General features: G+C 38.6%; 1 protein-coding gene across 3 annotated transcripts in view; it reads right to left on the reverse strand.

The window, feature by feature from the left end:
- MTHFD2L (methylenetetrahydrofolate dehydrogenase (NADP+ dependent) 2 like) overlaps window positions 1-22,235 on the reverse strand; it is a 147,019-nt gene that overhangs the window by 80,615 nt on the left and 44,169 nt on the right. For all 3 annotated transcript variants that reach the window (XM_061145791.1, XM_061145788.1, XM_061145789.1), the window contains 2 exons: window positions 21,818-21,970; window positions 20,581-20,688 (listed from right to left, as the gene is read on the reverse strand). In XM_061145791.1, the coding sequence (XP_061001774.1) occupies window positions 20,581-20,688; window positions 21,818-21,970 (261 nt within the window). The remainder of the gene's footprint in view (window positions 1-20,580; window positions 20,689-21,817; window positions 21,971-22,235) is intronic.

Genomic DNA, 22,235 nt, shown 5'->3' on the forward strand with positions numbered 1-22,235 from the left:
AAGTGGAAGTAATGACAGGTTTTATATTCTTGGGCTCGAAAATCACTGCGGGCAGTGATTGCAGACATTAAATTAAAAGATGCTTGTTCCTTGGAAGGAAAGCTATGACCAACCTAGACAGTATATTAAAAAGCAGAGACATCACCTTGCCTACAAAGGTCCATATGGTCAAAGCTATGGTTTTTCCAGTAGTCACGTATGGATTTGAGAGTTGGACCATAAACAAGGCTGAACGCTGAAGAGCTGAGGCTTTCAAACTGTGGTCCTGGAGAAGACTCTGGAGAGTCCCTTGGATGGCAAGGAGATCAAACTAGTCAATTGTAAGGGAAATCAACTCCGAATACTTGTTGGAAGGATTGATGCTCAAGCTGAAGCTCCTATACTTTGGCCACCTGATGTAAAGAGCTGACTCATTGGAAAAGACCCTGATGCTAGGAAAGATTGAAGGCAAAAAGAGAAGAAGGTAGCAGAGGATGAGATGATTAGATAGTATCACTGACTCAGTGTACATGAATTTGAGCAAACTCCGGGAGAGACTAAAGGACAGGGAAGCCTGGTGTGCTGCAGTCCATGAAGTCACAAAGAGTCAGAAACAACAACAGCTGAGGAGATGCCAAAGAAGGCTTCATAAAGGAGTCAATACACATTTTTAGCTCATGAAATATGAACTGCTGCTGCTGTTAAGTCGCTTCAGTCATGTCCGACTCTGTGTGACCCCATAGACAGCAGCCCACCAGGCTCCCCAGTCCCTGGGATAGTCCAGGCAAGAATACTGGAGTGGGTTGCCATGAAGTATGAACAACAGTATACTAATCAGGGAAAGAATAAAAGGGCATTTCAAATCAAAAGGATAGCAAGAAAAAGTGGACCAACTTTGAAATTATATGTTCAGGAACTGATGACATGGTCTAGGATATAACAGGAAGTACTCCATGCTTTAGCAAAATGATGTAGGAATAAGAGGAGTTGGCAGTGTGAGGGATACCAGAGCTTAATGTGTGAGCCAAAGAAAGGGAATGAGAGAAAGGCAGTGATGAGAGCAGTTAAAGGAAGGACTTCCAGTAAGAACATGGATGTGTTAAACAGGATCTTCTATCTGCTCCTCCCAGATAGCATGCAAAAGTTACCTAGTTAACGACAACAAAAACTGCACAATCCCCCTTTTTAGCAAAACTAGAAGACATAGTTTTCACAGATTCCAAAAATACGTAACAGTTACCCAGGTGCAGCAGAGTTAGTAGATATCACACAGGGAGAAAGGCAGAAAGAAGTTCAACCAATAACAACATGGCCAGTAGTGGCAGATCTCTGAAAAATGATTACAAAAATATGCTTCCTGAAGGTGAAGGAGGTCACAGCAAATTGCAAAATCTCTCTCTCCTATTGCATGTAGGAATAAAGGCAGAAGAAGCCCTCTTGCACCTCGCATAGTTCACAGTGAGTGGTAGCACAAAGACTCAGAGGAGCTGTTTAAGCAGGAAATGGCTTGACTCTGTGAAGGTGCTGAAGAAAAAAATCTAAGGCTGCCCAGAATGTCTTCCCCAAACCCTAGCAGAAGTATCTTGCAAACAGCAGATTCAAGAAAATCCAACTCACTTCATGATAAGTAATCTAAAAAAGGATTTTAAACAGTATCCATAATACTATATAGGGGCTTCCCTGATGGCTCAGATGATAAAGAATCTACCTGCAATGTAGGAGACCCACGTTCGATCCCAGGGTTGGGAAGATTCCCTGGAGAAGGGAATGGCACCCCACTCCAGTATTCTTGTCTGGAGAATTCCATGGACAGAGGAGCCTGGCAGGCCACAGTCCACAGGGTCACAAGGAGTTGGATACAACTGAGCCACTAACACTTTCATAATACTATATAAGGATCAGTCCTGGGGAATTTTTATATTAGTGGTAGTTGAATGACTGTACATTTGTCTAAATTCATGGAACTATACACCAAAAAAGTGAATTTTACTCTATGCAACTGTTTAAATAAATTTTCTTTTATGCAAATGTTTAAGTAAACCAAAGTGCCAGATGCAAGGTCAAAACCCCAAAAAATAATTTTAAGAATTTACCAACAAAGTAATAAAGTCAACAGAAAAAATGTTGTTATGGAAAAGTTGAATTGTATGACCAAACACTTGCTAGAACACATTGCTGCTCATAAGTCACAATTTGAATGATCAGTGCTTGAGTTACCAAGACAAATAAAATTCATATTAATGGGAAGCTGGATGAAAATATAAAACCAATTCTAGTGTCAAAAAATCAACTTAGCAATTTTTATTGCTGATTTTAACACAATTTTCCCTGAATAATGATGATCTTGTTTATGATGTTGTCACTCATTCTTTCTCCAATCATTGCATTGCGAGTAACCCCATGCCTGCTTCCATATTCTGTTCTCCTGACTCCCACAAGACTGAGCTCTTTTTTTCCTCCAAATTCTTTGGCCATTTCTGTCCTCTCCTTGTCACCTATTTCCCAAGGTTCTATGATTTTCCATTCCATACCATTTCCCTGGGAACATCTGAATGGCTCCTATACCTTTAAAAGTGATATTTCCTCATATGACTTCCAAACAGACCCCATTAACTCTATTCTTTTACTCAAGATCTACTTGTCCAAGTGCCACACATAAATATAAATGGATGATATATGAACTAAAACCCAAATTCCTTCACTCATTGTGTCCTCCTTCAGGTCTGCTAGCTGCAAATGCCACTGCAAACCTGCTATCCTCCCTATGTTATCTACTCTTATAATGGCACCACCTTCCTTGTATTTTCTGCCCATAAACTTGGCATCATCTATGAAGTCCCTTCTCCCTTCACCACCACCTGGGGTCTAACATCACAAAGTCTAGTTAGAACAGAAGCCGTGTCCTTTGTATCAGTTTTCCTTTCAAAGTCTTGTTCAGTATCTTGCATATACTGAGAGAACTCTTGGTAGGTATTTATTAAACAAATATTATTATAAATATTTGTTATATATAAATATTATATATTTGTTATATATAAATATTATTAAAGACATGTAGTTACTAAAAGTAAGTACAAGCTGTAAACAATCAACAAATGTAAAGTGTATGTTTAGAACCATCCCAAGGCACCAGAATTATGAAGCATCCTCCCATCTCTATCTTAATACAGTTCTCCTATATTTAGAAAACTTCCCTTAGACATTAACAGCCCACTCAAGCATTCTCTTGTTCCAAATGAGAGACCCCTGGGACTTCCCTTGTGGTCTAGTGGATAAGACTCTATGTTTCCAATGAAGGGGCCCGAGTTTGATCCCTGGTCAGGGAACTAAATCCCACATGCCACAACTAAGCCTGTGTGTTGCAATTGCTGAGCCCACCTGTGGCAAGTAGAGAAGTGCATGCACCACAGTGAATAGCCTGAGTGCCCTGAGTGCCTCAATGAAGACCCGGCACAGCCAAAAAAATAATAATTAAAAAACCACCAAATGAGAGCATCCCAAATCCTTTCAAAAACCAAAATTAAAACCAAAACCAAACCAAAACCTCCCACTTTATCATTCCTGATGATTTCATTAAGGAACTGAGTGATACATAGTTCAGTGAGTTATATACACATATAATTAACAACCTATAAAGCTTCAAGCAAAAGAAAAAAAAACTGAGATGAATTTCAATCAGCATGGAAAGATCTTTTAGATAACTCTACTTCTTAATTAATAACATCTAGTTAATTCTGTTTTTTTTACCCCTGAGTGTGGCTAGGAATACTCATGGCAATATCAACGTCTTTTTTAGACTTGATGGATCAGTTTCTGACTGCTGCACAATCAAACCATGGGAAGGTTTTTAACCTACTATTCATTAGAGTAGATGATGACAGCAAAAGAGAAGTGAACCAAGGGAGTTAAGAATAAACGTATTCAAATAATGCCTCAGACTCTTCCACATTTGCCCCTAGATACCTGTTCCTGGAGGGACTCCCGTGGTGGTCCGGCGGTCCTGTGGTTAAGGCTCCATGCTCCCAATGTGGGGGATCAGGTTTGATCCCTGATAGAGGAACTAGATCCCACATGCCACAACTCAAGATCTTGCATGCTGCAGCTAGAAGATTGAGCACGCCACAACTAAGACAGCACAGCCAAATCAATAAAGAAAAAATAGTTTTGACTTCCCTGGTGGCTCAGCTGGTAACAAACCCGCCTGCCAGTGCAGGTAGATGCAAGAGATGCAGGTTCAATCCCTGAGTCACAAAGATCCCATGGAGAAGGAAATGGCAACCCACTCCAGTATTCTTGCCTGGAGAATCCGATGGACAGAGGAACCTGGCAGGCTATAGTCCATGAGTTCGCAAAAGAGTCTGACACAACTTAGTGACTAAACAACAAAACCCTGTCCCTTTTCCTGTGAGTTAGCTGTCCTAACCCTACTCTTATTTAATATGTCTTACTTGGCATTGTGAAAATTTTGTCATTTCTGTTTTCAATTCTGGTGTTCCATCACTTTTCTTCAGTGAATCCCAGGGCTTGCTGCACCTAGTCATTTCTAGTGCCTTAGCTTTTTCCCTAGGATAATCAGAACCAACAAGTTACCGCAGCCACAGAATGATGCATATCTTTGACCCTCAGATGACTTTTTCTCACACTCAGCTTTATCCTCTTAGTGTGCATATGATAACAGCCTGGGCTCAGGGCTCTTTTTCTCTATCACACAAATCTAGGTAAAAATGTTTTATAAGAAGAGTCTTAAGCAACTTTATTGTGCCCAGTGTTTTACATCATATTTGTAAGATGTAATAAGAACGAAAGACTTAGGACCTATCTCCTAGAATCATAGAGCTCTGTTAGAACTTAATAATTAGCTGCTGGGCAAGAAATGCTTCTGACTATATAAGAGTCTACAGTCAACCAAGAACTGTTCACTGGGAGCCAGCCCCCTGCACAATCTTCTAGGCTATCATTACCTCTGTGATTTATGCAAAATTGCAGATTGTAGCAAAGGGTTGGTGGCCATTAACACAGAGTGCCAACTGAGGAAATTAATTTTTGATGTTAGAAATGCTAAGACAACACAATATGATTATTTTAGAGTATCATTTTTTTTTGTTAAAATTACCTAAATGAGGAATTTACTTTTGTCAGGCATTTCATTTATTCAACAACCAAGAAATAATCCCAGGGCCATGTCAAGTAATGGAGACACACAATTCTCTACTCTCATATAAAAACAGATCTGTAAATTGGAACTGTAATACAGTGTGATAATTCTACATTAAAAGGAGATATAAGTTACAGAACTGGCAGAGAGAACCATGATCTACTCTAGCTAAGAACCACACGGGGGCACTTAAAGCTCGTAGAGACAGATTCTTAATGTGAGCAGGAATTTCGTTTGCTTCTGCTTCAATTCCCTTATGCTTTTCCTATCTTTTCCAACTAATAAATTATTTTCCATAAAAATAATCATGGGTATTTTATTTAGCCCAAACTGTTAGAGAGTCCTTCATATAACAGCAAAACTCTACCTTTTTGCTATGTTCCTAGATCTATCTTCCTCAACAACACAGGGCAAGTCTCATCATCTTTATCCATGAGGCAGATCTTCAAACCTGTATTTGTCCCTGCATCAGCAGATGAAGCAAAATGGCAAAACCAGTAGGAGCTAGAATCTCACATGTAGGGTATTGCTTTGTCAGCTTCTCTGGATAAGGGAAAATTGCATCATTCCTGATACATTTAACTTATACCAGGGTCTGGCTTAAGGGGAAAAAAATCAAGAAAATAGGAAAGAAGGAAAACTTCTTTTTGTCAAGAAGGAAAACTCAGTACTCATCAATAGAACAGTACTAGATAGAAAAATGAAGCCTGAGTTCTGTTTTTGGACAAATGATTCCAGAGGCCTGAAGGTTCTGAATTTAAACATGTATTTCTTTCTCTCTTCATAAGCTGCTATTTTATATCTTTAAGCGTGAAACAGAAAAACAAAACACTTTCTACTAAGAAATGCTCCATGGAAGCTATATGAGCAGAACCAAAGCATATGTGATAAAAACAACCCTTATGTAAGAACTTACCACACAACTAGCACTCTTCTAGTTACACATATTAACTCATAACAATCTTCACCAAACACTGTAAGTGTATTTTTGGGAGGTAGAAACTAACATTACTTACATTATATAAATGAGAAAACACAAAGAACCCATAATTTGTCCAAGGTCATAAATCTATGTAAGAGCCAGAATTCAAACTCATTTAGTCCAGCTCTTGAGGCCAAGCTCCTAGTCACTTCACTGCACAGCCTCCACATGGGACAGAAAGGAAACGTGCTCAGAGCCGTAGAATCAGAGCTGGCACACACTGTGTTTTCACTTTGGTCAGCAGAATAGCATTTCTGGGATTATCATGCTGATACTAAGGAGGCCATGAAGGGATCTCGATGACACTTCTTTTTCCTTAGGCATAAAGTCTGCCTTCAAATCCCACCCAAAATACACTGGTAGTACTGATAACAGCACATCTGATGGAAAACATTATGTGCCTCTAACACAAAAAAAGACAGTTTAGGCTTTAATTTTTGTGCGTGCTCAGTTGATCTATGTCTCTGACTCTTCATGACGCCATGGACTGTGGCCCTACCAGGATCCTCTGTCCATGGCATTTTCCAGGGAGGAATACAGGAGTGAGCTGCCATTTCCTCCTCCAGGGGATCTTCTTGTAAAATAATCACTAGCCAATTTTTCCAAGTGGGAAGCAAGGAGATCAAAACAGTCAGTCCTAAAGGAAATCAATCCTGAATATTCATTGGAAGGACTGATGCTGAAGCTAAAGCTCCAATACTTTGGTCACCTGATGTGAAGAGCTGACTCATTGGAAAAGGAAATCCTGGGAAAGATTGAAGGCAGGAGGAGAAGGGGACGACTGAGGATGAGATGGTTAGAGAGGATCACCGACTCAATGGACATGAGTTTGGGCAGGTTTTGGGAGATGGTGAAGGACAGGGAAGCCTGGTGCACTGCAATCATTGGGTCACAAAGAGTTGGACGTGACTTAGTGACTGAACAACAACAACAATTTTCCCAGATCTTAAAAATAAAATTGTACTCTCTTGGCTCCTGAATTCCATTTATTATAAGTTTTCTGTTTCAATTTCAGCTGCTTTTTCTTTATTTAAATAACTTTAGATGTAGTTACAGTGTACTCAGATGTAAGCCTTCTTTTCATATTTAAAACGGGCCAGACTTTAACCTGGCATCTGGCCAAGACTAGGCTGGTTTGATTTGCTGTTTATCAGTCTGTCAGTTATCTTCCAAACACTTTGGGTTGCTAGGTGGATGCAAACTAAGGAATATGGTTTCACATTTAGTCAAATACCATTTCAATCTCACTCCTTTTACATCTATCTCAAATTTCTTTTGTGAGAAACAGTATTAGGAAAGACTTACTGAATCATAACCACCTATTGCTCTAGATAATTAAAAAGTCTGCCCCTGGTTTCAGCCAGAAATTATTGAATTTAACACATGGATTCATCATCCAACAAAGATAATACATAAATGAGCAAATAAATCTATAATAAAAATTTACATAAGAATAAATGCTATGAGTAAAAAGCACAGAATAAGTGAATAAAGAGCAACAGAATAGGTGCTATTTTGATAAGGTGGTCAGGGACAGCCTGTGGAGATAACATCTGAACAGAAACCAGAAGTAGTGAGGAAATAAATAATGTAAATAACTACAAAAAGAGCATTGTAGGCAAAAGGAAAGCCAAGAGCAAAGATCTGACACATGAGCATGTACTGCGTGTTCCAGGAAAGCAAAAGGCAGGTGAGGCTGGAGGGTAGTGAGGAAGCTAAGAATGGTGGAGTGAAGTGAAAGTCGCTTTGTGACCCCATGGACCATACAGTCCATGGAACTCTCTAGGCCAGAATGCTGGAGTGGGTAGCCTTTCCCTTCTCCAGGGGATCTTCCCAACCCAGGGATTGAACCCAGGTCTCCCACGGAGATAACATTTGAACAGAAACCAGAAGGAGTGAGGAAATAAATTATGCAAATGACTACAAAAAAAAGAGCATTCTAGGCAAAAGGAAAGCCAAGGGCAAAGACCTGACACATGAGCATGTACGGCGTGTTCTAGGAAAGCAAAAGCAGGTGTGGCTGGAGGGTAGTGAGGAAGGTAAGTGGTAGGAAATGAGTAAGGAGACACACGTCGGATCATGTAATATCTTGCATATGACAGCAAGGGATTTGGCTTCTATTCTGGCATTTTGTTGCTGTGAGTATTATGGGAAGCCACCAATGACTGAGACACAACACTTGGAAAATAGACTGGATGTGGGAGATGGGAGAAAGGCAGAAGTAAGTTTTATAAAATGTGTACATTTTATAGTGTGAGATAATGGCTTACTGACCTAGGGTCTTATTAGTGAATGTGATGAGCTCATAGGTATATTTTGCACAGATTGCTAATGGATAAGATAGGGAGTGTGAGAGAGAGAAATCAAGGATGGCCTGAGCAACTAGGTGAACTGATGGTGACATTTACTAAGATGCTGAGGACTATGGGGAGTAAAATTACGAGTGAAGGTTTGTATTTGGCAATTTTGAGATCCCTGTGGACCATCCAAGTGGAGTTGTCAAGTGGACAGTGGTTACATGGCTGTAGAGCATAGGGGTGATACAGGTGGATTTAAAGCTATGAGGGTGGTATTTGCAGAGACATGGATGGACAAAGGCTGTCTCACAGAGTGAAATAAGTCAGAAAAAGAAAAACAAACATCATATATTAACGCATATATGTGGAATCTAGAAGAAAGGTATAGATGAGCTTATTTGCAAAGTATAAATAAAGACACAGATATAGAGAACAAACATATGGACGGCAAAGTAGGAGGAGGGTGGGATGGATTGGGAGACTGGGAGACTGACATATATATATTGATACCATGTATAAAACAGATAACTAATGAGAACCTACTGTATGGCACAAGAAACTTTACCTAGGGCTCTGCGGTAACCTAAGTGGGAAGGAATCCAAAAAAGAGGGGATACATGCAACCATACAGCTGATCCACTTTGCTATACAGCAGAAACTAACACGGCATTGTAAAGCAACTATAAAACAAACTAATTTAAAAAATTAAAAAGTGAAGCTACGAGGCTGGGAGAAAATGCCTACAGAATGACTCTGGAATAGGAAGTGAAGTCCTGGACTCATTCCAATGTTCTGAGCTTCATCCTTAATTGCTATCACTGTGTTAGATTCTTTTATGAAGCGTTATAAAAAATGCTGATATTCAGATCCTCCTCACAAAGACTCTGATATAACTGTTCTGCATTGGGTTCAGGTGACTACATTTTTAAAAGCCCTCAGATGATACTAGTGGACAGCTAGGTTTGAGAACACTGGTTTAGATGGTGGGAAGAAGAGAATGACTCAGAAACAGAATTAGAAGAAATGTGTGAGTGAGATCAGAGAGATACATGCCAATGGTAGCTTTGACCTATGCTAGACAATGAAAGAAATAACTATAAAATATGACCATTTCATTAAATTAAAAAGCATATGAATATTACTCATTCCATTCATAGTTCCCTGCTTATAAGGAATTTAGGAGAAATTACTTTTTGGTTTTAATATCAGAAAATGTTTCACTTATTCTGAGCATGTGTTTATTTTTAATCCTAAAGACACTTAATTGGGTAACTAGTCATTTTGTTTTCCTGCTAAAAAGCTCACAGAATGAAATTACTGACCCTAATACAGAAAGTATAGTTTAGACCCAATTAAATTCACCAAACATATATTTAGTGACAGTATATAAACTGCAGTGTGTTTGGCAAGGGAAAATATCCATGAAGATTTAATGATATGCCTATTTTTAATAGTAGCTTTATTCATAACTCCATTTTAGCTTCAGGTTTTTTGTTTTTTTTTTTAGTTTCAGGTCTTATTTCTGCTTTTTCTTAACTATTTCTCATTTGCATTGTGCTTTGCATAGTTGTTGTGGACCACTTTAAATACTTTTTAGAGCAAGTACACTATAATAGCTAATGTGAACTGAACACTGAGTTTCAGGGAAATACAGGAACACAGGGTGCACTCAGGCAATATGATCAGAGCACCTAGTCTCATTAACACTAGGCTCTCCTGCTCCAGGAGTCCAACTTTACGTGTCAAGACTGCAACTATGGAGAGAACAAGTTGCCACTTATAAATGAAAACATTGGCTTTGGAGTCATATTTTTAGGTTTATTTTCCTATTAATAGGGATAAAATTTGTTAAATCATCCACATGAATAAATTCCCCAGGTGACCAAATTCCTCATGCTACCAAGCTGCCGGGTCAGGATTGATGGTAGTATTCCTGATTGTGAAACAGATTTTAAGCTATATAAAAAAAACAAGAAACAAAGCAATCAGACCAACCCCAACCCTAGCCAAAATGAGGTAGCCAACTCAGTCATGGGACAAAGGCTAAGTGTCAGCAGGAGCCAGAGTGTTGCCCTTTGCTTTCTAGTTGTTTTGGCTGGGAGATGTGTGTATGAGGTCTATTTGCTAAAGTTTTATATAATTTTCGCATTTATTTTCTTTATTCCAAGATTAGCAGATGAAAATTAACTGAGGACTCTTACTACAATGTCTGCTCTTGCAAACTTGCTTATAAGGGCATAATGTTAGTCACTCAGTCGTGTCCAACTTTTTGTGACCCCAAAGACTGTAGCCTGCCAGGCCCCTCTGTCCATGGAAAGCTCTAGGCAAGAATACTGGAGTGAATTGCCATATCCTTCTCCAGGGGATCACCACAACCTAGGGATCTAACCTGGATTTTCTGCCTTGCAGGCAGATTCTTTATCATCTGAGCTACCAGGAAAGCCTTAAAAGACTATAGACTGATGCTAAATAAGTTTTCTCAAGGTCCTGAAATTGAGAGTGAAAAATGCAGACATCTTGAAGAATGACACCCTACTTATTGCCCTATTCATCCTCTGTGTGGAAAAAGGCTAGATCTCTGGTGTATATCAGTACATAAATAGCAAACATATAGATACAAATATGGCAACTATAAATATACATTCAGTTCAGTTCAGTTCAGTCACTCAGTCCTGTCCAACTCTTTGCAACCCCATGGACTGTAGCACGCCAGGCCTCCCTGTCTATCACCAACTCCCAGAGCTTACTCAAATTCATTTCCATCGAGTCAGTGATACCATCCAACCATCTCATCCTCTGACGTCCCCTTCTCCTCCCACCTTCAATCTTTCTCAGCATCAGGGTCTCTTTTCTAGTGAGTCAGTTCTTTGCATTAGGTGGCCAAAGTATTCGAGTTTCACTTCAGCATCAGTCCTTCTGATGAATATTCTGTACTGATCTCTTTGAGGATAGACTAGTTGGATCTCCTTGCAGTCCAAGGGACTCTCAAGAGTCTTCTCCAACACCACAGTTCAAAAGCATCAATTCTTTGGTGCTCAGCTTTCTTTATACTCCAAGTCTCACATCCATACATGACTACTAGAAAAACCCTAACTTTGACTAGATGGACCTTTGTTGGCAAAGTAATATCTCTACTTTTTAATATGCTATCTAGGTTGATCATAGCTTTTCTTCCAAGGAGCAAGCATCTTTTAATTTCATGGCTGCAGTCACCATCTGCAGTGATTTTGGAGCCCTCCAAAATAAAGTCTCTCACTGGGGAAACATCTATTTACCATTAAGTGATTGGACTGGATGCCATGATCTTAGTTTTCTGAATGTTGAATTTTAAGCCAGCTTTTTCATTCTCCTCTTTCATGTTCATCAAGAGGCTCTTTAGCTCTTCTTTGCTTTCTGCCATAAGGGTGGTGTCATCTGCATATCTGAGGTAATTGATATTTCTCCCAGCAATCTTGATTCCAGCTTGTGCTTCATCCAGCCTGGCATTTCCCATGATGTACTCTGCATGTAAGTTAAGCAGGGTGACAATATACAGCCTTGACGTACTCGTTTCCCAATTTGGAACCAATCTGTTGCTCATGTCTAGATGTAACTGTTGCTTCTTGACCTGCATACAGATTTTTCAAGAGGCAGGTCAGGTGGTCTAGTATTCCCATCTCTTGAAGCATTTCCCACAGTTTGTTGTGATTCACACAGTCAAAGGCTTAGCATAGTCAATAAAGCAGAAGTAGATATTTTTCTGGAACTCTCTTGCTTTTTTGATGATCCAACAAATGTTGGCAATTTGACCTCTGGTTCCTCTGCCTTTTCTAAATGCAGGTTGAACATCTGTAAGTTCACAGTTCACATACTGTTGAAGCCTACCTTGGAGAATTCTGAGCGTTACTTTGCTAGTGTGTGAGATGAGTGCAATTGTGCAGTAGTTTGAACATTCTTTGGCATTGCCTTTCTTCGGGATTGAAATGAAACTGACCTTTTCCAGTCCTGTGGCCACTGCTGAGTTTTCCAAAGTTGCTGGCATATTGAGTGCAGCACTTTCACAGCATCATCTTTCAGGATTTGAAATAGCTCAACTGGAATTCCATCACCTCCACTAGCTTTGTTTATAGTGATGTTTCCTAAGGCCCACTTGACTTCACATTCCAGGATGTATATAAATATACATATATAGATTTATATTGTTTTAGAGGGAAAAAACAACTTCCAGGGTCAAATACCAAAGACTTCTACTCTCTCAGAGTTTCACAGTGCTCACTATATTAAAGGCTATATTATATTATTATATTCACAGTCAAGATACATGTTTGATTTTGTTTAACCCAGAATTCCCAGACTTATTTGACTAATTTTTGTCCCTTCAAAAAAAAATTAACCAGCAACCAGTGTCAGTCGCCCACTTGTGTCTGACTCTTTGTGACCCCACAGACTGTAGCCTGCCAGTCTCCTCAGTCCATGGAATTCTCCAGGCAAGAATACTGGAGTGGGTTGCCAGGGGATCTTCCCAATCCAGCGAGCGAAACCAGGTCTCCTGCAAACCCATTAAAAAAGTGTTTTTTTCTTTAGGTAAGAAATGGATTTATTTAGAGAGAAACACTCTCCATAGATAGAGTGTGGGCCATCTCAGAAGGTAAGAGCCTCTAAAATATGGGGTGGCAAGTTTTTATAGGCTGAGTAATTTCATAGGCAAATGCATGGGAAAATTATTCCAACTCATTATTGTTCCAATTATTATTCTAATTATTCCCTGATTATCTCAGTTATTCCCTGATTATTTTGGGGGAAGGGACAGGAATTTCTAAGAATTGGGCCATTGCCCACTTTTTGGCCTTTCATGGTTAGCCTCAGAACCATTTAAAATCTTGTGGTACATCAGGGCTTCTAAGACTACAGTTTATGAATAGCTGTGTTAAAACCTTTGTGATACCCATGTTCTACAAATAAAGTGATCTTTTCATTCATTTATTGAACAAAGAATTTTTGGAGAAATATTGTGCTATTAATAGGTTCTGGAAATAAAATGGGAAGATAAAGAAATCTGGTTTTTGCTTTTGTGGAGTTAACAGTCCAGTAAGTATGATGAACACTAATCAATAATGACACAAATAAATTATAATTACAGACGGATAAACATTGTGACGGAGAAGTTCTTTAGTGTGTCTGTAGAGCTGTGTGTGAGGGAGTGGGATAGATTTTCAGAGAGGCCTGTTTGAGGAAGTTCTATCTGATGTTCTTACTTTATACATATAATAATTGCATGGTATTGACTTGATTTTTTAAAAAATCATCAACTCATCATTTACCATATGGTATGAATTATTTATTTTGTATAGAGTGAACCTTTTCCTCTAGATATTTTAGAAATTTTTAATAACTTTAAGTAGTACATATTTTTGTTTTTGTCCCTGAGGTGGTATTTTCTTTAGTCTGAAATAAATTGTAGTGACAGAAGGTAGACTATTAAAAACATTCCATTGCAATAGTAACAGAAGATAGACATAAATAGGTATAGCCTTCATGCAGAACTACAGTTAGAAATCATCCATTCCTTAAGCTTTTATTACAGAAAGCTCTTCTCTTTTGCAGCATTTTGCACAATTATGATTAATCATTATTACCTGATTGTTTACTGATTGTCTTTCCTACTGAACTGTGAGCTCAAGAATATGATTTATTCACCATCATATTCTGCATACTTCGTGAGAAAGAAATCAGCCCCTTTGTAAGAAGGCAGTATTACATGTCAGCAGCATGAGAAAAAAAAAAGTCTAAACAAAATGATAAATTTTAAATGTTTTACTGGAAAAATGCTGTGATCTCTTTCCATTAATGCTGTCGTTAACAACTCCCTTCCCTTCTCAGTACACTTAGGTCTCCTCCTCCTCCTGATGGTCATGAGGCATTCTCCTCTCCTATGATCTGACTCTTGGGGGAAGAGGAGCCATAAGTTATGCTTATATATAAATGTCTATAATGTCAAAGTATGACAGTGTTAGTGTGTAGTAAGCACCTAGCTACTTCTTTCCCTCTTCCTCCCTTTACAGGGAATTTTTTCCCCTCAATAAATAGCAATATTTGATTTTAAATCCCTAGCCTGCAGTCTTATTTTCTATAATACAGGCTCATGTTGTTGTTCAGTCACTAAGTTGTGTTTGACTGTTTGGGATCCTGTGGACTCCAGCAGGCCAGGCTCTCCTGTCCTTCACTATCTCTCGTAGTTTGCTCAAGTTCATGTCCATTGAGTCGGTGATGCTGTCTAACCACCTCATCCTCTGCTACCTTCTTCTCTTTTTGCCTTCAATCCTTCCCAGCATCAGGGTCCTTTCCAAAGAGTTGTATCTTTTCCAATGATGCAAAGGCATCAGGTGGCCAAAGTACTGGAGCTTTGGCTTCAGCATCAGTCCTTCCAATGAGTATTCAGGGTTGATTTCCTTTAGGATTGACAGGTTTGATCTTCTTGCAGTCCAAGAGACTCTAGAGAATCTTCTCCAGTATCACAATCCAAAAAGCATCAATTCTTCAGTGCTCATAGGAGACATTAATAAACTGTTATTGATCCACTGACTAGTTGCATTATTACATGCCAATCTCGGTGCTAAATTTCAGAGAGAGAAAAAGCCCAAGACAAAATATTTGTCATTAAGCAGGTCATGTTTACTATGCATGTGTAGAAAAGGGGAATAGGTAGACAATCAAGACGTGCAGAATTAGTATTGTGATGGCAGTGTAGATGACGTTTAAGAGTTAGCTTTGGTGCACATCATGAAAGATGGGCGGAAGGTGAGAGGAAAGCAGGTGAGGGTTGAGAAGCAGCGTTCCCTGCATGGGGAACAGGGTATGTAATGGAAAGGCAGCTTGGAAGAGGTGGTGTGTTTGGGGAATAATATGCACTTCTATGAAGCTTCAGCAGAAGGTACCAAAGGGAACCTGATGGGACAAATGGCTGAAAAGGCTGGTGGAGCAGAACACAACATCCTTACAAGTCACGCTTTGAATTATTGGGCTTACAGACATTAGAAAAGGGATGCTTTGTGCTGCTAATTAAACAAATGCCTGGTGCTCTGAGGTCAGGATGAAAGAGAGAAGATGAAAGGGAAAGAAAAGGATTTGAACCTCATCTTATTTTTTATATAGTGTTTAGTGTTAGTTTCAACAGTGTAACTAATAGCTCCAGCTGCCTGATGTGAGGATATGTGGTATTTTTTCAAGTACAGTGCTTTTCAGATACTAGCTGGCTGAATTTCAGATACTCTGAAAATGAAACAGTACTCCTACTATTCAACACAGAAAATGAGACTGCAACAAGCATTTGTTCTTTGCTATTGCTTTCCACTAAACAAACTCAAAGCTATAATTCAGTGAATTTGACTCAACACGGAGGCATCACAAAACATTATATCCCTAATATCTTACCGTGAGCACTTCTACCTTAGGAACAGTGGGATGGGAGGAATAAAGACTATATGCCTGGTGTCCCCCTGCCCCAGGTTGACAATGGTTCATTCCACAGAGGCAGCAAAAGGCCACCTCACTCCCCTAGCAACAAGACCAAGAATCTCAGTCTTGTGACTGAGACTTTGTGATTGCTTTGTGTGACTCCTCTCCCAGGCATTCCTTTTTGGTTCCTCTCTTTGAAACCGGAGGACACCTGGCCCAATCTAGCACTGGGCTGAGCTTAATCACACATGGCACTCATATCACATGCACTGCCTGGAACATCCACTCCTGTATTACCACCTGAAGGCCCCTCTTGTAAGTGAGAGATAATGCTTCCAAGGTGGCAAAAATGTTCATTTTTCACAACTGGAGCCAATTTTCACAAAGGCAAGGCATTCCACTGACAAAATATCTTGAGGTTTTTCCATTTAGATAGGATGTCTCTTTAAAAAAAAAAGTACCTGATATAAAGAAGTTGCAGCAGATGGGCAGCTTGAGTGCAAAAGCTGAGTATCAGTGAGGAAGCCGAGCTCTAAGCAAACATGGTGCCCTGAAGGTGCAGCCCCTCATCTTCTGGAGACAGGGGTGCATGTGCTCAGCTGCTTCCCTCGTGTCCGACTCTTCGCCAGCCCATGGGATGTAGCCCTCCAGGCTCCTCTGTCCATGCGATTCTCCAGGCAAGGATACTAGAATGGGTAGCCATTCTCTTCTCCAGGGGATCTTCCCAATCCAGGGATTGAACCCAGGTTTCTTCTGTCTCCTGCACTGGCAGGCAGGTTCTTTGCCACTAGTGCCACCCAAGTCTTTTTCAACACTCTACCACCCCCCACCCTAGTGTTCAATGAGTATATGTACCGAATGCATATTGCACAAATGAAATCAAGAATACCCCTGGGTCCATAGGACTCTAAGCAAAATCTTCCATAATGCTCTTTTAAAATCTCCTAGCACTAACGCCACTGCAATAGTACCACAGCCTCGCTATATGTCTTCTAGTGTGATTATCTTTGGCTTTAAAACACAAATGAATCATTAGGGCTTTGAATCTTTTCTGGCAAAGAAATATAGCATAAGCTGATGCTCAGCATTGTGAGTGTCATCAGAGCAAGGTCTATAGATAGGAATTTGCCCAGTTAATCCTCCTTCATTATCTCCACTAGCTAACAATGCACATGCAGTCACTCCACATAATCACTGCTCTAACAGACATGGACATTTGAAATATTAACTTTCCCACAGATTCCAGATTTTCAGTGAGCAGCTCTCAACAATTCATACTAATCATATATGTCACCATATTCCTATTAAATGTGCGTGAGATTAAACACCACCCATGTTGTGATGACTAATATCATTTATAATATATTACCTTTTAGATACTGTAATTATAAATGCACCTAGGTGCCACTATAATAAGTGCAAATTTAACCACTTGGCATATAAGTAACCAGAACTATATCTAATTCTGCTTTTATTCACTTTTTAACATGCATTCAAGTGAACATATCCTGCAAAACAAAGCACAGAATATTTATAAAGTTAATGTGTTTTATGATATAGGAAAATCTCCTTTTAAATTGCATAAAGAGGAGGGAAATTGACTTTCTTAGACTTAGGTATTTTATAGACAAATAATTCAAAATTGAAATTTATCAAGAAATTAGCATACAATATGTTAATATGTATAAGAAAAAGTACAATATAAAGTATAATTTGGAATATTATAAGTCATGTTTATAAACTTTATAAATTCTACATTTATGCAAATTATTACAACAAAGATTAGATTTCATCCATAAAAGCAAACAGAAAACCCACCACAAAAAGAAAATAAAATTTCAAATGGAGGTTAAAAATTCATCATTAACCTTGGATTATGTTACTCTAAACTTTTTCATCTGCATGGCCACAGATTATTGCCTTAAGCTTAATAATAGAAATAATAGTAATAGCCATGGTTCACATGTACCAAGGGCTTACTTAACTTACTGTCTCAGGCACTGTGAGTAGTGCTTCACATTCAAATCTAATTCAGTTTTTATGATAACCCAGCAAAAAAGATACAAATGAGGGAAGTGGAGGCTTGCACAGATTAAATGACTTGTCCAAGGATACAGGGCTTGGTGGGAGAGGGGTCTGACTTCAAAACTACCCTCCTAACTGACAGTCAGCCCCCAGCCCCACTCTGTACACTGTTTCCTTGAATGGCCTTGGGTAAGTTACTGCAGTTTCAAAGCTCATTTCCTTTAGCTGCAAAATGTGAATATGAATATATTCCAGAATTATTGAGAACGAAATAGGATAGTTCATGAGAAAGTGCTGTGCAAATAATGAAGTTGCATAATGTTGCTTGATATGCTACTGATGAAATAAGATAACAATATGTTGAAAATGAAGAAAAACCTGCCAAGTGACTCTCGGTCAAAATCTTCCAACAAAAATGGTATACTTAGGTAAATCTTTCTGGTTATTTTACCTTGCTTAACAGAAACTATTAAATAAAGGCAAATATGAATCAATATCATTACCACATCCTAAGAGATACACAGATGAGTACTAACAGACTATGTTAGAAGTGAATAATTAAGCTAGAGATGCATCTACATCATCTCCATCTCTTGGTAGGCTACCATCTACAAAGTTCATACTACCAGATTTGGTCTTCTGAACAGCTCTTCAAAACTAAGACTTTTAAAATAATTAATTAATTAACTTTTGGCTGCACTGGGTCTTCCTTGCTGCACAGGCTTTCTCTAGTTGTGGTAAGCAGGGGCTACTCTTTGTTGTGGTGCACAGGCTTCTCATTCCAGTGGTTTTTCTTTTTGTAGAGCACAGGCTCTAGGCACGCAGGCTCAGTAATTGTGGGGCACAGGTTTAGTTGCTCCAGGGTACGTGGAATCTTCCTAGACCAGGGATCGAACCCATGTCCCCTGCATTGGCAGGCAAATTCTAAACCACTGGACCACCGGAAAATTCCAAAACTGAGACTTTTTAAAATTACTTTGAGTCACTATCAGGCCCAAGATAACTTTGATCCTCATACACATTTTGATCTGGTAATATTTAAGTCCTTAATCCCAGGAAGGAAAAACAATATTTAATTCTCGTAATTCATCACTTTGCATAAGTGATTTGTTATCATTGGGCTTGTTTTTCCATTGAGCTTCATGGTTTAAAAAAATATTTCACATGCATTATGTCAACCAAGGTCATAAAATTAGTATAGTTAACAATATGGAGGTTTAGAACACCCACCGTCTGTGCAGTTGAGAATCCACCTATAACTTTGTAGTCAGCCACTGTATTCATGGTTCCATATTCACTGATTTAACTAGCCACAGATTATATAGTACTGTAGTATGTAAATATTTAGTGAAAAAAATATAAATGGACTTGTGTAGTTCAAACCTGTGCTGTTCAAGAGTCAACTTGAAAGAAAATGTTAGAAAATGTTATAACAGGGAACTGGAATTCACCAAGGTTAATAATGGTAAAAAAAAAAATCTTATATCCATGCATTGGTGGTGTATTTTAGTGAGATGGTGTACATGGGTATACAGATAGCTATCAACTGGTGATATTTATGCATCTAGTAAGTATCTAGCCTTTCTACCTTTCTTTTTTTTAATATTTTAATTTTTAATTGGAGGATAATTGCTTTACAATGTTGTGTAGGTTTCTGTTGTATAGCAGTGTGAACCCCCCATAAGTACACATAGATTTCCTCCTTCTTGAGCCTCTCTAGCACCATCCCCATCTCACCCTCTAGGTCGTCACAGAGCACGAGGTGAGCTCCCTGCGCCACACAGCAACGCCCCACTGATTACCTGTTTCACACACGTAGTGTATATATTGCAATGCTACTCTCTCAACTTGTCCTACTCTTTCCTTCCCCCGCTGTGTCCACAAGTGTCCTCTACATCTGCATCTATATTCCTGCCCTGCCAATAGGTTCATTACTACTATTTTTCAAGATTCCATATATATGTGTTAATGTATGATATGTGTTTTTCTCTTTCTGACTTCACTCTGCATAATGGCCCTAGGTTTATCCACCTCACTAGAACTGACTAACTGCATTCTTTTTTATGGCTAGTAATATTCCATTGTATATATGTACTACAACTTCTTTATCCATTCATCTGTAGATAGACATCTAGGTTGTTTCCATGTCCTAGCTACTGTAAACAGTGTTCCAATGAACATTGGGGTACATGTGTCTTTTTTTAATTGTGGTTTTCTCAGGCTATATGCTCAGGAATGGGATTGCTGGGTCACATGATAGTTTTATTCCTCATTTTTTAAGGACTCTCCATATGATTCTCCATAATCTCTATATGTTTAAGGATATGAAGGAAGTGCATATAGCCAAAAGAAAAAAATAGGAACAAAGGGACCACATATTTCTAGCAATTCTTTTATACATTATCAAGGCACTCATGTCTTTAGATGGAGTAGGAAGTGGCAACCCACTCTAGTATTCTTGCTGGAAAATGCCATGGACAGAGGAGCCCAGCAGGCTACAGTCCATGGGGTCACAAAGAATCAGATATGACTGATCAACTGAGCATGCAAGCACACATATCATTAGATGAAGAATAAGGGAAACCTTTATTTGCATTAAGTCCACAAATATGCTAAACCACATTTCCAAACACATTTTTATTTGAAGAGCTTAGGAAGTAAGAAGATTGTATTAATAAGAGCGCATAGAATCTCCAAGTGGCACCTACCTCCTGGCCGCTCGTGTTCTCCATCTGTGTGTAACAGCATGGCAATGGGCATCCCTACATTCTTGGATCTTCCAGCCACAACAACATTTTTTCCAAATGTTTCAATTCCTTAAAACACAGAGTTTGATTTAAATGAAGAATAAACAACAAGAAGCAAAGTAATCACCTGAACAGCCAACTGAAATATTCTTTAAAAACCTCTAATTAAATTTGAATTATTTTGTAAATTGTTTATAATGTTCTAACATTCATTATTTTAAAATATTTATTTTTATACTTTTTGGTTTTGTCACTTTCCCTCTCGTTATATCCTCATTAAAAGAAAAAAAAACCACAAACATTTTCAAGGTGTCATTAAATTATTTTAAACATGAAAATTCACACGAAGAGGTAGAAGTGTGAAGACTTAAAATTTATTATTAATTATAAAACAGGCAAGGTACAACAATGTCAAGATTAACTGGCAACCAAACTTTGAGCAAATCTAGGACAAAATGAAGTGGGGAAAAAGTATTTTTCATAAAATTTCTGTGGTTTACTTCATAGGAGGGAAGCACTACATGTACGGATTTAGAAAGATCTGAAAGGTAAAGCTTACAGATTTCATACACTTAACCTCTTTGGGGCATAGTTTCTTCATAAGTAAAATGAAAAAATTAGAATTAAAGTTTTATGACTATTAAAATTCTATGAATATATTTCTAGGATCTGCTTTCCCTTGAAAGTTCTCTTTCTCAGTTAGAAAAGAACAGATTGGGATGAGGAGATGCTGCCAGAAATGTAAGTGACAGTGATGGAGGCAGGGGAACTATCACCTGCCTGCTAGAGGGTCTTTGAGAGCATTATTTTATTTAGAGCACAATTCAAAGGCAAGTGTCTACAATGAAAACCTAGGTCATTAAAGATGGCTCAAATGTTCAGCACATTTTGTTTTTAAAGGTAAGGTGAAACATAACACATTTTGAAAAATATATATCAAAATACCTTAAGTTTATAGTTTTAAAGTAGGGAGATAAATCTATTATTTGGAAAATGCACTCCCTGAAAGCTGATACAGCAGTTACTTGTAACCTGGTACCAGTTCTTCTTTTCTCTTATCTCAGATTATTCTTCAATTTCTATAACTTTATATATTCCTGTAGATTGAAGTTTAATGGCTTATGTTCTTTCACCCTTTCCATCAAGGCAATGCACAAATTCTCACGTGGCACTTAGCACCTATGTCCCATAGACCAACCTGTTCTTCTGATAATTTCCCAAACAGCACTAGCAGTGGCAGGTATGAGGGAATGCTGATCAAGACATAGTCTTCCAATGTTAATAATATGAAATCCATCTACATCTTTTTCAGGGGCTATTCCATTGCATACTGTCCGCTCATCCACATGGTCTGGAAGTAAATAAAATTGATTTAATTTTACAATTGTTATTTATTTGGAAGTCTGAAAAATTATATCTGAGGGCCTTCAGCCAGATCACTTATGGTTCAGCTTCAGTTAAGATATACAATCATTACTCTATTCCTTTTCTTGCCATGAAAATATTAAGTCAAAGTGCTCTTGACCAATAGCTGTAATTAACTTCTGTAAGAGTATATGCAGGTACAGAACCAGAAGTGACTAGCCTGGTAAAAAGGAAAATCTGTAAAATAAAAT

Source organism: Dama dama, chromosome 6 (assembly GCF_033118175.1).
Source record: "Dama dama isolate Ldn47 chromosome 6, ASM3311817v1, whole genome shotgun sequence".
In the NCBI taxonomy this organism is placed as follows: domain Eukaryota; kingdom Metazoa; phylum Chordata; class Mammalia; order Artiodactyla; family Cervidae; genus Dama; species Dama dama.